General features: G+C 48.6%; 1 protein-coding gene across 1 annotated transcript in view; it reads left to right on the top strand.

The window, feature by feature from the left end:
* The window catches only part of EPHB2 (EPH receptor B2), a 205,639-nt gene that overhangs the window by 177,057 nt on the left and 12,722 nt on the right, over positions 1-15,860 (top strand). Inside the window, exons 7-9 of the mRNA XM_023219709.1 lie at positions 5,638-5,800; positions 8,238-8,346; positions 9,173-9,237. Coding sequence (XP_023075477.1) covers positions 5,638-5,800; positions 8,238-8,346; positions 9,173-9,237 — 337 coding nt within the window. The remainder of the gene's footprint in view (positions 1-5,637; positions 5,801-8,237; positions 8,347-9,172; positions 9,238-15,860) is intronic.

Here is a 15,860-nt window from a genome sequence, read left to right as displayed (position 1 = left end):
CAGAGCTGACAACTGCGTTGCTAGATGGCTTGTGGAGGCCACTGATGAATGGCGGTGGCCTTGTGCAGACCCGGGCCTGGCTGCTTCCGTCAGTTCCAGCGCCCCAGGGGAGGTGGCCTCATTTGGCAGCTACCCCAAAGCACACAGGTTCAGGATCCCCCTAGTCCCCCAAGAACTCAAGGAGAAGAGCCGTTCATGAGGCCACCTGTGGTCGATGGACCCTTGTAGCCCACATCGATTTTAGGATTTATTTAACAGAAAGTGAAGAGGAAGGACATTCCAGGCAGAAGGAGCAAAGGTTGGGGGATGGGGGTGAACTATGAAAGTTCAGGCCGTATTCAGGTTGTTGCCCAGTACCTGGAGTAGGATCTACGTGGAGAGGTTTGCCCACTCATTCATTCACTTTTGCCTTCATCCATCCATTTAATAAACATGGGTAAGGGCTTACTCTATAATGATTTTTTTTTGTTTGCTTGTTTTTGGGTTTTTTTTTTTTGCTTGTTTGTTTTTGTTTTTGTTTTTTTGAGACAACAGAGTTTCGTTCTTGTTGCCCAGGCTGGAATGCCATGACACGATCTCAGCTCACTGCAACCTCCGCCTCCTGGGTTCAAGTGATACTCCTGCCTCAGTCTCCCAAGTAGCTGGGGTTACAGGCATGTGCCACCACGCTCAGCTAATTTTTTGTATTTTTAGTAGAGACGGTGTTTCACCATGTTGGTCAGGCTGGTCTCAAACTGTTGACCTCAGGTGATCCACCTGCCTCAGCCTCCCAAAGTGCTGGGATTACAGGTGTGAACCACTGCGCCCGGCCTCTATAATGGTTTTGATGATAGCAGTGATGATGGGAGCCAACATTTATTAATGTCTTTTTATGTGTTAGAGACTGTGCTAAAAAGCTTTACCTGTATTTTCCTTTTAAATCTCCACAACTACCTCTTGTGGTAACTACTGGCATTAACCCACTTTAGAAATTAGAAAACCGAGGCCTGGAAGGCTTAAGACATGCACTCAATGCCTCACTGGCCCTAAGCTTCCAGGTAAGTGCTCAGACTAAGGACTAGTGGATTTCATATTGAATTTCTTCCCATCGCCCCTTGGTGCTTAATCACTGTTCAGATAAAGGTACCCCAGGGAGAGGAGAGACTGAAGGGAATTAGCATCTCTAGGGCATCTCCAATGTGCCAGGCACTACCTGATCAAATTTTATCTTCACAATAGCCCTGAAAGGTTGGCATTTATTGTTCCTTTTATTTGGAATAGAAAACAGGGACTCAGGGAAGTGAAGGGTCTTTCCTAAGGTCGCAGTGCAATTAAGTGAAAAAACAAGGATATGAAGCAGCTTCCAACTGGGTACAGTGACTGACACCTGTAATCCCAGCACTTTGGGAGGCTGAGACGGGTGGGTCACTTGAGTCCAGGAGCTCCAGACCAGCCTGGGTAACATGATGAAACCCTGTCTCTACCAAAATTACAAAAATTAGGCCGGGCGCGGTGGCTCACGCCTGTAATCCCAGCACTTTGGGAGGCTGAGACGGGCGGATCACGAGGTCAGGAGATCGAGACCATCCTGGCTAACACGGTGAAACCCCGTCTCTACTAAAAAATACAGAAGAAAAAGTAGCCAGGCGTGGTGGCAGGCGCCTGTAGTCCCAGCTACTCGGGAGGCTGAGGCAGGAGAATGGCGGGAACCTGGGAGGCGGAGCTTGCAGTGAGCCGAGATCGTGCCACTGGACTCCAGCCTGGGCGACAGAGCGAGACTCCATCTCAAAAAAAAAAAAAATTACAAAAATTAGCCGGGTGTGATGGTGTGTGCCTATAGTCCTAGCTACTAGGGAGGCTGAGGTGGGAGGATCGCTTGTGTATGGGAGGTCGAGGCTGCAATGAGCCATAATTGCGCCACTGCGCTCCAGCCTGAGCCACAGAGCAAGACCCTGTCTCAAAAAAAAAAAAAATGTATATATATATATATAGAGAGAGAGAGAGAGAGAAATTAAAAATGAAACAGCTTCCAATCCCTTGCCCAGCTTTAAAGAAGGGAGCTGCTCAGGTTGGTTCCTCACTCTCCTGAGGCACCTATGGAACCCGCAGCCACCTCCCATCTCCCTCACATAATCAGGGACTTAAAACCTCCAAGGTCTCTAAGTGGGCACCCACCCAGTTTGCAGAATCTAACCCGTTTTCAAGTCTGAGCAGCGCCCATGTCGTACAGTGGCACTTAGTGTTCATGTCTGGGACTGCATCCCAGGTTTTGTAGATGTTTGAATACCGGTTTAATGTTCATTCATTATGTCAATAATTAGTGAACACTGACTGTGTGGCAAGCCTGGGGGGTCCAGAGATGAGCAAGACGTGGTCCCTGGCCTCAGGAAATCCACATCCTTAAAGAAGATGGAGAAGTATATTAGGACAATAGGTGGGAGAGGAGACAATTGAGACCTGCAACCCCTGGCTGGGACATCTGGGAAGTCTCCCCAGCAGAGGTGGCACTTGCGTTGAGTCTAGACCGATGAGTAGGGCACTGCAAGACAAGTGAGGAAAGGGTATTTCAGACGGGCAACAGTGCTTGCAAAAACTCAGAGTGTCCATGGAAGATAGACTTGCTAGATAAAATACAAGACACATGATTACATTTGAATTTTTAAAAACTAAATGTTTTAGTACAAATGTGTCCCAAATATTGCATGGGGCATACTTATACGAAAATGTATTTGTTGTTCATCTGAAATTTAAATTTGACTGAGCAGCATCCTATATTTGTGTTTGCTAAATCTGGCAGCTCTACCAAGGAAAGGGGAAAGAGTTAGGGATGGCAGGAACCTAGGAAACATTAGGGATGTCACAGGAGAGACTGGAAAATGGCAAGTCATGAAGGGTTTGGAATGCCAGGCTAAGGAGTCAGCCTTCACTCTGTGGGCACTGGAGAAGGACTTTGTGTGAGGGACCCTGGGCTTGGTACAGGGGAACAAACACAAGCCCTCCCTCATGGGCTCATAGTCAAGGGGGCGAGAGGAGCCTCAGCCCAAAGTTGAGGGGGTGTAGCAGAAACCCCCTCCTGTGGCACCCATAGAAAGTGCTCTGGGACTCAGAGAAGGAAGAGGTACATTTGGCTAGGATGTCAAGGAGGCTTCCTGGAGGAGGAGGCAGATGATCTGGCTCAGCAAAAGAAACCCTCTCTGCTTCTGCCCCACCAAGCTATCCCTGCCATCCCCGTTATGGGGGTGGTAGAGACACATCTTCAGGTCCGCCCCCTTCATATCCCCTGCATCCCATGCTTTTTCTCGCCTCCTTTCCTCTGAACCTGCTGCCCCTTCTGCCAGGCGTGCACATCTTTGCCTGGGTGGTTCCTGTTTGTTCTTTGAGATCCCATTCCAGTGCCCCCCACTCATGAGGGAGCTTTCCTGACTTCACCTGGTAGCCCCTGATATGGTTTGGCTGTATCCCCGCCCACATCTCATCTTGAATTGTAGTTCCCATAATCCCCACCTGTTGTGGGAGGGACCTGGTAGGAGGTAATTGAATCATGGGGGCAGTTACCCCCATGCTGTTCTCATGATAGTGAGTGAGTTCTCACAAAATTGAATGGTTTTATAAGGGGCGTTTCCCCCTTTGCTTGGCACTTCTCTCTCCTGCCACCATGTGAAGAAGTACATGTCTGCTGCTTCTTCTGCCATGGTTGTAAGTTTCCTGAGGCCTCCCCAGGCATAAGGAACTGTGGGTCAATAAACCTTTTTCCTTTATAAATTACCTAGTCTTGGGTATGTCCTTATAGCAGCATGAGAAGTGACTAATGCAGCCCCCATCCTAGACCAGGTCACATGCCCCACAGCATGTGCTTACCCTATCAGTGTGAGCCTGTTATGCCTATTGATTCATTTTGTCCTCTGAACAAACTCTGAGGTAGCTACTGTTACTATCCCCCTTTTACAGATGAAGACACAGACACAGAGAAGTTAAGGAACTTGCCCAAGGTCACAGAGGTAATATAGAGTGGAGCCAGGATTTGAACCCAAGAAGTCTGGCTCCAGCTTGTGATCTTAACTTCCATGCTATAAAGCCTGTAATAACGTCGCACACACTGAATCTCCATTGTTTTGGGAAGGTTTTCAAGGGCTCCGTGCACTCGGTGATGTGTATGTGACTGGCATGTACAACTAGGTGTGCCTTCTTCTGGATAAGGGTTCACAGATTTTCATCACAAAAAATTTTCTCAGAGAGCTTCATGATCTTCAAAGGGTTAGGATTCTCACACTGCTCACTTTTCCAGACTGAGCTCTCCAAGGCCAAGGCCTGTGCCTTAGCCCCCTTTAGAATCCCAGTACCAGCCTAGTGCAAAGAGGATATTTGGGGAAGTTTTGCCGGGTGGCTGGCAGATGCCTAAACGAGCATCATCTGTATCCGACCCAACCACATCTCCGCTCCCACTGCAGTAGCTGGAGCTTTGTCCTGTCCTAGACTCCTTGGATCACCCTGGGTAGCACTCAGGAAGCCAGTATTGGTGTTCTTCATCTCTCAAAGGAGAAGACACTAGGTTTGGGGTACCCAAAGGCATAGACATTAGAGGTGGCTCCATGCAAGACTCTGGTTTCATTTTTTGTTGTTGCATTTTTTTTTTTTTAGATAGGGTTTTGCTCTGTTGCCCAGGCTGGAGTGCAGTAGCACAATCATAGCTCACTGTGGCCTTGACCTCCCAAGCTCAAGTGATCCTTTAACCTCAGCCTGCCAAGTAGCTGGGTCCACAAGCATGTATCTCCACACCCAGCTAATTTTTTTTTTAGGGAAAGGGTCTTGGTATGTTGCCCAGACTGGTCTCAAACCACTGGGTTCAAGTGATCCTCCCATCACGGTCTCCCAGAGTTCTGGGATTATAGGTGTGAGCCACCGATCCAGCCTGGTTTTGAATCTCAAAGCAACTATGAACTGATAGTGACCATGAACATCATTTTCCCTTCTGGACCTTAGTTCTTGACTCACCCAAGTGTGCTGAGGCTGAACAAGGGCCCTTACACTTAACTCATCAAGGCATAGGGCAGGGAAGGGGATGCAGAAGTGAATGAAGTGGGTCCTCTCCCTTCGATCTCCAAGAACTCACAGTATAGTCCTCAGGGTCTGCACATAGGAACCACTCAATATGTGTGTATTAGTCAGCTTTTTCTGAGATAACACTGCAAAACAAACAATCCCAAAAATCTAACACCTTACACCAAGAATAGGGGTGACCCTGTTTCATCCTAAGAGCTAGGTCATGGTCTCCTCCTGTTTCTCATTCTGGAGCCAGTGGTTGCCCAGTGCAAGCTCCTCTCATGGCAGAAGCACAAGAGGCCAAGACAAATCGGCAGGGATCTGTAAAGCCTCTGTTTGCATCATGCCCACTAGAATGTTCCAGTGGCCAACACAAGTCATGTGGACAAATTCAACATCCATAAGACAGAGACGTGTACTCTGCCTACTTTTGTGAGCAGTGTTGAAAAGTAACATGGCAAAAGGCATAATTCTATTACAGGGAGGGGATGAAGAATTGGAAACCATAGATGTTTATCCAATGGCCAGAACTGCCCCCAGTGTGGCAGGAGCAGGCAGTGGGCTCTGGGCCCACTGTGAGCCACAACCTCACTAATTTTCTTCTCTGTTCCTTGGCAGGAGCTCAGTGAGTACAACGCCACAGCCATAAAAAGCCCCACCAACACGGTCACCGTGCAGGGCCTCAAAGCCGGCGCCATCTATGTCTTCCAGGTGCGGGCACGCACCGTGGCAGGCTACGGGCGCTACAGCGGCAAGATGTACTTCCAGACCATGACAGAAGGTGAGCAGAGTCCAGCGGGCAAGAGGAGGGCACAGACTCCACAAACAGAACAAACTCAAGGGTCACCATTCCCATGAAGCACCTTTGTGCAAATTAGAAAAGGCACTCCTTTCTAGATGTCAGCCCTCCCTCCCTCCTAATTTTGAACCTTTGTGCACAACCATATATAAAAGCCCTGTTTGTGTTCCCATTGTGTCAGCGAGGCCACTTCCTTTCCCAGGACTCTGAGGAGCTCAGCCCTAACTTTCAGAGCCACTCTGAGCAAGTCACGCATTCCTTGGTCCAATTTTTTCTCGTCTATAAAATGAAAGCATCACATTCAGTCTGAGAGAGTAAGCATATTTTATCCATACACAACTCCAGTGACGTGCAATTGGACTGAGAAGGATTCTGAAGCTGCATCTGAGTTCAGCAGGAAGAAGTTCTGGGATAGATTAGTATTGTCTGCCTCAGGCAAGGGATTGGGAGATCGTAGCCTGTGTGCTACATTTCCCACTCTGGAACTACATGGTTTCTAAGCACCATTCCTGCTCTAATAATCTTTAGAAGCAGCACAGTTTAAAGACTATCGGCTCTGAAACCAAAGAAATGAGGATTCCATTTCTGATTTAGCCCTAACTGTATGTGCCTAAACAAGTCACCTTACCTCTCCAACCCTCAGCTTTCTCATTCATAAGTGGGGGTGATAACAATGATCTCATTATCACCATCATTATCAAACTAGTGTAAGAATGAGAGACCTAGCACAAGATTGGCACTAGGTCCCAGGCATATCATCACTCACCAGATGGTAGGTAAGTCATAGTTTGTCATTGCTGTGAGTCTGGGATCCCTTTCACCAGCCAGCCAAACTCCAGGGTGGCTCTATCTGACCAGATTCCACCATCCTTTCTTAGTATCTGCTCTAACCACTAGGCGTGCCTTGGCCTTTGCCTGGTTGAACATTTCAGAGGCTCCTGGACTCCTAAATTCTTGCCTTATCACAAAAATCCTCCCTATGGCTCTACCATCTCTTCCAGCACTCACCTCCTCTGTAATCTTTCTGTTCCTCGTGGCAGCTTTTTTCACCTCTCTAAGCCCTTTTCCATGTTGGGTGAGTGTCACTGACTGGGAACTGAGAGACTGTCCCAAGATCCTTTTATTAATTCAACAAATGTGGCTGGGGCCCTGCCACTTACCAAGCCAAGTGTGGGCACTAAGGTCCCAGAGCGTGTCCCTGATCTCAACAAGTTCCTGCTCTGGTCAGTGAGACAGATGAGAAGTAAAAATAGCTAGGTGTGATGGCTCACATCTGTAATCTCAGCATTATGGGAGGCCGAGGCAGGCGGATCACCTGAGGTCAGGAGGTTCGAGACCAGCCTGGCCTATATGGTGAAACGTTATCTCTACTACAACTACAAAATCAGCCGGGCGTGATGGCAGGCACCTGTAGTCCCAGCTACTCGGGAGACTGAGACAGGAGAATGGCTTGAACCTGGGAAGCAGAGATTGCAGTGAGCCGAGATCGTGCCATTGCACTCCAGCCTAGTGACAAGAGTGAAACTGACACTCCAAAAAAAAAAAGAGAGAAAGAGAAGTAAAAATAATAAAATGTAAATCAATGATAGTGTTAATGGCATTGAATGGTTTCCAAGAGCCAGGCTAATGCCAAGTGTATCTTCTGCGTTCTCCCATTTCAACTCCTACCCTTGGGTCAAGCAGACCTGGGTTCAAATGCCTGGCCGGGGTGCTACTTTCTTTGTGACCTCAGGCACATCATGACCTCACTAAACCCAGTTTCCTCCTCTGTAAAATGGGGTAATCGTAGGACTGTTCCGAGATACGTAACATACTTAGCACAGTGAGTGACACATAAAACACTCAGGGACAAGAATAGTTAACATTGATTGAATGCTTGCTTGTGTGCCAGGTGTTGTTCTAAGTGCTTTATCCAACAATCCTGAGATGGGAACTATTATTCTCCCCATTTTACAGATAAGGCAACTGAGGCACAAAGAGGTAAGTCACTTTGCCTTATCACACAGTCACTTTGCCTTATCACACAGTCACTTTGCCTTACTATCACACAGATAGTAAGTGGCACTGTTGGGATTCAAACCCAGGGAGTCTGGCTCCAGAGTCTGTGCTTTTAACTGCCTATGTGTGTGTGTGTCAGCTGTTATTATTGTTGATTTTCACGTCAACATTGAGATGTAGGAATTATGCCCATTTTATGGATGAGAAGTTGAGGTTTGGAGCAGTTCATGGACTTGTCCAGGGTTACCTGTGAGTCAGTGACAGCCCCTTTTCTGCATGGGCATGTGACAGGTGCTCTATCAGGGGCAGGAACAGAGCCTAGGGATCCCAGGAGACCCAACAGCATGGCAGGGGGTAGGGGACAGGGGTATTAAGACTCCCACAGCCAGGCTGAGAATGCCCTACCATGCTTTCTCCCCAGCCGAGTACCAGACAAGCATCCAGGAGAAGTTACCACTCATCATCGGCTCCTCGGCCGCTGGCCTTGTCTTCCTCATCGCTGTGGTTGTCATCGCCATCGTGTGTAACAGGTGGGTGGGGTCTCCAGGCTTGGCTGGGCCTGGCTGTCCCAGATGGCTTCTCTCCCTCTATTCAGTCATTCCTCTACAGTGCTGGTGAACTGAGGAGGCCTTCTTACAATTGCAGGGAGAGACGTGAGTAGGAAGTGGAAGGCTTCAAGTGGCCTCCCGCTACCTAAGCAGCCACCATGTGCAATCCATCCCTTTGGGATAGGCATCGCCCCTGACAAGCCCACTATTGAAAGGGGTGGCACATTGAGACACTAATGCAATGGGCAAGAAAGACTGCAGGCTGCTAGGAGTTTCGTGGTTGGTGGAAGGGGTGTACAGATTGTCCTGCTTTCTGCATGAGTTCAGGCCCTCTGGCTGAGGTGCTGGAAAGATGGGGAGGACTTAGGAGGAGGAGCAGGGAGGGACTTCCCAAGTGGCTAGGACAGCACAAGCAAAGGCAAGAGGGTGGGGCCAGTTCCTTGACTTCTGCTGGGTATAATGCAAAGAAAGAGTCTCTTTAAGGAGTTCCCCATTTCAGAATAGACCGGACCATAACTTCAGGTGGACAGAAGCCCCTGGGGTTTCTGGGGCCAGATGTCATGTCTGGAAGATGACTTTTCTTTTTGAAGAGGGCTTGGCTGGAGGGGGAACTGGGGAAAACGTGAACCTGGACTTGAAGTGGGAGGAGTGGGAAGGGACAAGTGGGGCCAGAAGGGACAGGCAGGGAGCCCTCTGGCAGGGGTGTGGCTTCTAGGGTCTGCCCACCCTCTCCCTATCACCTACTGTGTGGCTCCCAGCTCCCTGGGCGCCTCCAGGTGGCTCCAGCCCTTTGCTCTTGTTCCAGAAGACGGGGGTTTGAGCGTGCCGACTCGGAGTACACGGACAAGCTGCAGCACTACACCAGTGGCCACAGTATGTACACACCCCAGTAGGCTGGAACCCTTGGGCCCTTTACTGTGGGTTCCCCAGTGACCTCTTAAGCCATCTTGGACCTCCTACTGCCACGCTGCAGGCGGACAATATCAAGTGGTTGCCTGGTTGCACTAAGCTCACTCTCACCTCTAGGCCTTTGCAAGTGCGGTTCCCTCTGCCTCAAGCGCTGTTCCCTCTGCCTCAAGCGCTCTCCCCCTCTCCCTTTACCCATGTAGCTCTTACTCATCCCTCAAGCCTCACCATACACAGACTCCTCCAAGCAGCCTTCCCTGACCCCACTCCATCCTGGGTTCAGGGGCCGCATCTGTGCTTGCAGGCTGCATTGAGGTGGCTGTTTCTTATCTCACGACCGTGATAGTGGGGGCCGCTGGAGACCTGGAATTGTGTCTGACATTTACCATGTCTCCCCAGCACCAGTGTGGTGCCCAGCACATAGTAGGCACTAGACATATTTGCAGAATAAATAAATGAATCAAATTGAATGAATGAGTTGATGAGGATCCCGGGCTCTGACCCAGGTGAGAAAAGCAGCAGGAGCCCCTTCCTTCTTCTCTTCCTCTCACTCTGTGGCTCTAGACCCCTGTTCTTCCCCAGTGGCTCCTCTGGTGGCCTCTTCCCCTTACCCAGTGCCCTCATTTCTCCCACCATCCCATCCTACATTGGGCCAGGGCTGGGGACGTATGTGCCACACACACACAGATGTCCCCTCCTGAAGGGCCAGAGAGAAAAGTAGATCATAGATTCCTCTCTCCACTTGACCTGGGCAAAACCAGTTATCAGAGAGTCGGCAGGGAGTGAGAAGCTTAGTCTTTACTTTAGATCATTCAGCAAAAAGGGTTTCTAAATGGGTCCAACATTCATTCTCAAACTGTACTCAGTGGGATGCCCTGGGGTTCCTCAGGTGGCTGCCTCTGGGTACAGAGGCCCATCATCATATCCCTGCCCTTGTCACACATCTGTCGTGGGCCTACTACATATGTCAGGCTCTGTTCTAGGTGCTGGGGATCCCCGAGTAACCAAACCGAATATCCTGGCCTTTGAAAAACTTATATTCTAGTGGGAAGGATGGGGAATAAAAAAATACATGTCATAAGGTCAGGCACAGTAGCTCACGCCTGTAATCCCAGCACTTTGGGAGGCTAAGACAGGCAGATCACTTGAGGCCAGGAGTTTGAGACCAGCCTGGCCAACATGGAGAAACCCTGTCTCTACTAAAAATACAAAATTTAGCCAGGCATGGTGGTGTGTGCCTGTAATCCCAGCTACTCAGGAGGCTGAGGCAGGTAAATTGATTGAACCCGGGAGGCAGAGACTGCAGTGAGCAGAGATTGTGCCACTGCACTCCAGCCTGGGTGACAGAGCAAAACTCTGTCTCTAAATAAATAAATAAATAAATAAATAAATAAATAAATAAATAAATAAATACATGTTATAAGGCTAGGCACAGTGGCTCACACCTGTAATCCCACCACTTTGGGATGCCAAGGCAGGTGGATCGCTTGAACACAGGAGTTCAAGACCAGCCTGGGAAACATGATGAAAGCCTGTCTCTACCAAAAAAGTACAAAAATTAGCTGGGTGTGGTTATGTGTGCCTGTAGCCCCAGCTGCTTGGGAGGTTGAGGTGGGAGAATAGCGTAAGCCCAGGAGGCGGAGGTTGCAGTGAGCCGAGGTTGCAGTGAGCCGAGGTCGCACCACTACAGTCCAGCCTGGGTGACAGAATGAGACCCTGTCTCAAAAGAAAAAAAAAAAGAAAGAAAGAAGAAAAGAAAAATACATGTCATAAATGCAAAGCATATGGTATATTTGAAGATGAAGGTGCTGTAGGAAAAAGACAAAGTGGAACAGGTAATGGACCGAGAGCTGTGGGGATCAGGGCGGCATTTTTAAATAGGACAGCTTGGGTTGGCCTCACTGACAGGGTTTTATTTGCACAAAGATACAAAGGAGTTGGGGGAGTGAGCTACTCAGAGGTATCTGAGGGAAAAGCATTCCGGGAAGAGAGAACAGCCAATGCAAAGGTCCTGTGGCTGGAGCTTCCTGGCAGGTTTCAGAAACAGCAGAGGCCAGTGTGACTGGAGCAGAGCAAAGAGAGGAATGGAAGCTTTGAGGGAGTCCAACATGCAGATTCTCATCTCAGCAAAGCCTTGGCTTTTCCTTGAGTGAAATGGGGAGCTGCTGGAAGGTTCTGAGCAGAGGGCTGACATTCTCCAAGTTACGGCCTTGGTGGGACTTCTCTGGCTGCTCTCTGGAGAATGGACCGAAGGGGCTGATGCAGGGAGACCAGTGTGGTGGCTGTTGGAAGAATCCAGGGAAGATATGATAGTGGCCAGACCAAGTGGCAGGGAGAAGGTAGTGGGAAGTGGTTGGATTCCGACATATTTCAAAAGCAGAGCCACTAGATTTGCTGCAGGATTGGATACGTAAGCATGAGCAGAATCTAGGAGCTCCAGGTACAAAGCCTCTGGGTAAGACATAATTTGAAGTAAAAGTTCTTTGGCTTAAAAATAGTTTGGGGATGGCCAGGCATGGTGGCTCATGCCTGTAATCCCAGCACTTTGGGAGGCCAAGACAGGTGGATCACCTGAGGTCGGGAGTTCAAGACCAGCCTGACCAGCGTGGAGAAATCCCATCTCTACTAAAAATACAAAATTAGCCGGGCGTGGTGGTGCATGCCTGTAATCCCAGCCACTCGGAAGGCTGAGGCAGAAGAATGGCTTGAACTCGGGAGGCGGAGATTGCGGTGAGCCGAGATGGCGCCATTGCACTCCAGCCTGGGCAACAAGAGTAAAACACCGTCTCAAAAGAAAACAAAATAGTTTGGGGCCAGGTGCAGTGGCTCGCCCTTATAATCCTAGCACTTTGGGAGGCCAAGACGGGCGGATCACCTGAGGTCAGGAGTTCAAGACCAGCCCTACCAACATGGTGAAACTCCATCTGTACTAAAAATAGAAAATTAGCCAGGCATGGTGGTGCACGCCTGTAATCCCAGCTCCTTCAGAGGCTGAGGCAGGAGAATCACTTGAACCCAGGAGGTGAAGGTTGCAGTGAACCGAGATCATGCCATTGCTCACTCCAGCCTAGGCAACAAGAGTGAAACTCTATCTCAAAAAAAAAAAAAAAAAAAAAAGTTTGGGGCATATATGTAAAAATAGTTAAGCCATTAAAATTTCCAGAAGATAATTTGGGCAACTATTAACCAATATGGAAATAGAAAAGGACCTTCTAAACATGAAAACAATTGATGGCTCCTAAGAAAAAGATGGACACATTTAACTACACAGAAATAAAAGTCACCTGTACATTAAAAATAAAGGTCATAGGCCAGGTGTCATGGTTCATGCCTGTAATCCCAGCACTTTGGGACGCTGAGGCAGGAGGATCACTTGAGTCCAGGAGTTCGAGACCAGCCTGGGCAACACAGCAAAACCCCTTATCTACAAAAAATGTAAAAATTAGCCAGGCATGGTGGCACACACCTGTAGTCCCAAGCTACTCAGGAGGCTGAGGTAAGAAGATCGTTCAAGGAGGTCAAGGCTGCAGTGAACCGTGATCTTACCACTGCACTCCAGCCTGGGTGACAGAGTGAGACCCTGTCTCAAGAAAAAATTTAAAAATGAAAAATAAGGCTGGGTGCAGTAGCTCACACCTATAATCCCAGCACTTTGGGAGGCCAAGGCGGGTGGATCACCTGAGGTCAGGAATTCAAGACCAGCATGGCCAACATAGTGAAACCCCGTCTCTACTAAAAATACAAAAATTAGCTGGGTGTGGTGGTGCACACCTATAATCCCAGCTACTCAGGAGGCTGAGGCAGGAGAATCGTTTGAACCCAGGAGGCGGAGGTTGCAGTAAGCCGAGATCGCACCACTGCACCCCAGCCTGGGTGACAGAGCAAGACTCTGTTTCAAAAAAAAAAGATTCTATTTCCAAATAAGATTATACAGAGGTACCAGGGGCTAGGACTCTAAGGTATCTTTGGCTGGGTGCAGTGGCTCACACCTGTAATCCCAACACTTTGGGAGGCCGAGCTGGGTGAATCACCTGAAGTCAAAAGTTTGAGACCAGCCTGGCCAACATGCTGAAACCCATCTCTATTAAAAATACAAAAATTAGTGGGGCATGGTGGCAGGTGCCTATAGTCCCAGCTACTCAGAAGGCTGAAGCAGGAGAATTGCTTGAACCTGGGAGGTGAAGGTTGCAGTGAGCCAAGATAGTGTCACTGCACTCCAGCCTGGGAAACAGAGCAAGACTCCTTCTCAAACAAAAAAAAAGAAAAAGATTATAAATTATGTCATCCCCTCTTATTGCCCCAAGTAATGAAACCATGATCATAGATGTGGCTAGACATACTGCGTGCATTCTGTGTGCCAAGAATTGTTTCAAGGCTTTACATGTACTTATTGATTTGATTCTTATAATGTCTCACTTTGAGTATGGGGAAACCGAGGCACAGAGGTTGTACAGCTGCTCAGGGAAGGAGCAGGGGTATGAACTCCAGCTGTCTGGCTGCAGAGCTGGCATCCTGTGCTGGCTCCATTCTACTGAGCTGGAATGGGATAGGCTCCCATGCTCTGTCGCCTGGAGCCATTGGGGAGCATTGCTATGTGGTGCGTGAGTCAATAAAAGGGAAACAGGTGAGGTCTATTTTTAAAATAGACCCCAGGGTTTGTTCCTAGATCAGCACATTTTAAGGCCTAAGATGCCCCTCCCTCCATCCTAAGCTCTAACGTTAGATCTGAGTAGAACTTTGTTCTGTTCAAAGTACTGCCAGCCCTGTGATCCCATATCCACCCAGCCACCCTGCGTGGTCAGGGCAGAGGAGGAAGCTGAGGCCCAGAGATCCATGTGACTGGCCTGTAATCACCCACATGGCCCCATGGTTTCCATCATCCAGCAGGTGCTGAGTGAGTACTAACGTCTGTGATGCCTGGATGTGGAGCCGGAGGGCCTGACCTGGTTTCTCATCCCTACTCTGCCACTGGCCAGCTGGGTGACCTCGGGAAAGCCATCAAACCTCTCTGAGCCTTGACATCTTTATATGGGAAGTAGCAAGAACGATACTTTTGTCATGGAATTGTGAGGATTCAATGAATTAAGGGACGTTAAAGTGCTTTGGAATAATATTTAATAATAGCCAGCTCTTCTTTGCAACAGTTTACAATTATTCAGCACTTTCCTTGATACTCTCGTTTAATCCTTGCAACCCCCTTAGGAGGTAGGTATTGTTTGTTATACCCATTGGGTAGGTGAAAAAAGTAAGAAGCAGAGGTTAAGTAACGTGTTCAAGGACACACAGCTGAATCAACACAGTGGTTGATCCTGGCTTCAGACTCACAAAGCAGCTGATTTGTGACCAGAATTAGCAGCAGTGCCAGATTGTGACCAGAATTAGCAGCAGTGCCAGAATTCAGACCCAGAACTGTGCACACTGGTTCCTCTTCCCTCATCGTGAATTTCGCATTTGAGGGCAGGGCAGCAGGCAGTGGCCGACAGCCGTAAATCGTCCAAACAACAGCCCAGGATTTTCTGTAGCCTTTGCCTACAGAGGTCCTCACCCGACCTTGGTTCAGCAAGTGCCCCTCCTGAGAGTCAAGCTTGTTGGAGGCTCTGGCCACCAGGCACTCACTCACCTTCTATTCCAAGAGGCAGACTGGCGAAGTACCTGGAAGAAACGCAGCCTGAGGGTTACAAGTGGAGACTCTGTAGCCAGCCCGGGTTCAAACCCCACTTCTGCCATTTATTAGCTGTGTTGATATCATGTAACCTCGTGTGTGTGTGTGTGTGTGTGTGTGTGTGTGTGTGTGTGTGTGTATACCAGGGTCTCGCTTTGTCACCCAGACTGGAATGCAGTGGCACAAACACGGCTCACTGCAGCCTCTACCTCCTGGGCTCAATCAATCCTCATGCCTCAGCCTCCCAAGTATCTGGGATCACAAGCCTACGCCACCATGCCTGGCTAACTTATTTATTTTTCATAGACATGGGTTTCTGCCGTGTTACCCAGGCCAGTCTCGAACTTCTGGGCTCAGGAAATCCTCCTGCCTCAGCCTCCCAAAGGACTGGGATTATGAGCTTGAGCCACCGTGTCCCACTCAACTCATTTAACCTTTTTTATGCCAGTTTCCTCATCTGAAAAACAGGCATCGTATGGGATTGTACCAAATGAAATTGCTATTTCTGTAGGTCAGAAATAGTTAAATATTGACAGTTTCATAAGGTATCAGCCTAATAATGTCACTTACCTGGTAGGGTTGTTAGGAGGACTCATTGGATCAAAAACTATAAAGTGCCTAGAACAAGGCCTGGCACCCAGTAAATCTACACTGAGTGTATATTCAATAAGTGTTTATTAAGCATCTACTGTATATCACCTTCATATAAGTACTCCAGAGGCAACATTCTAAAGCAAGAGCTTATAGCTTGGGGTCTAAAGACCCCTAGAGCTTCCAAGGGCCTGTGAATACCCCAAAATTATATGTGAAATATGGGAGTATGCACACACAGGAACACTTTTCCAAGGAGCAGATTCATAATTTTCATCAAATTCTCAAAGACATTCAAGACACGTAGTAATGCTATTATGTGTTCAGTAAGCACTTA

This window comes from Piliocolobus tephrosceles, chromosome 1 (assembly GCF_002776525.5).
Source record: "Piliocolobus tephrosceles isolate RC106 chromosome 1, ASM277652v3, whole genome shotgun sequence".
NCBI classification, from domain to species: domain Eukaryota; kingdom Metazoa; phylum Chordata; class Mammalia; order Primates; family Cercopithecidae; genus Piliocolobus; species Piliocolobus tephrosceles.
This window is presented reverse-complemented; position numbering and strand designations above follow the sequence as displayed.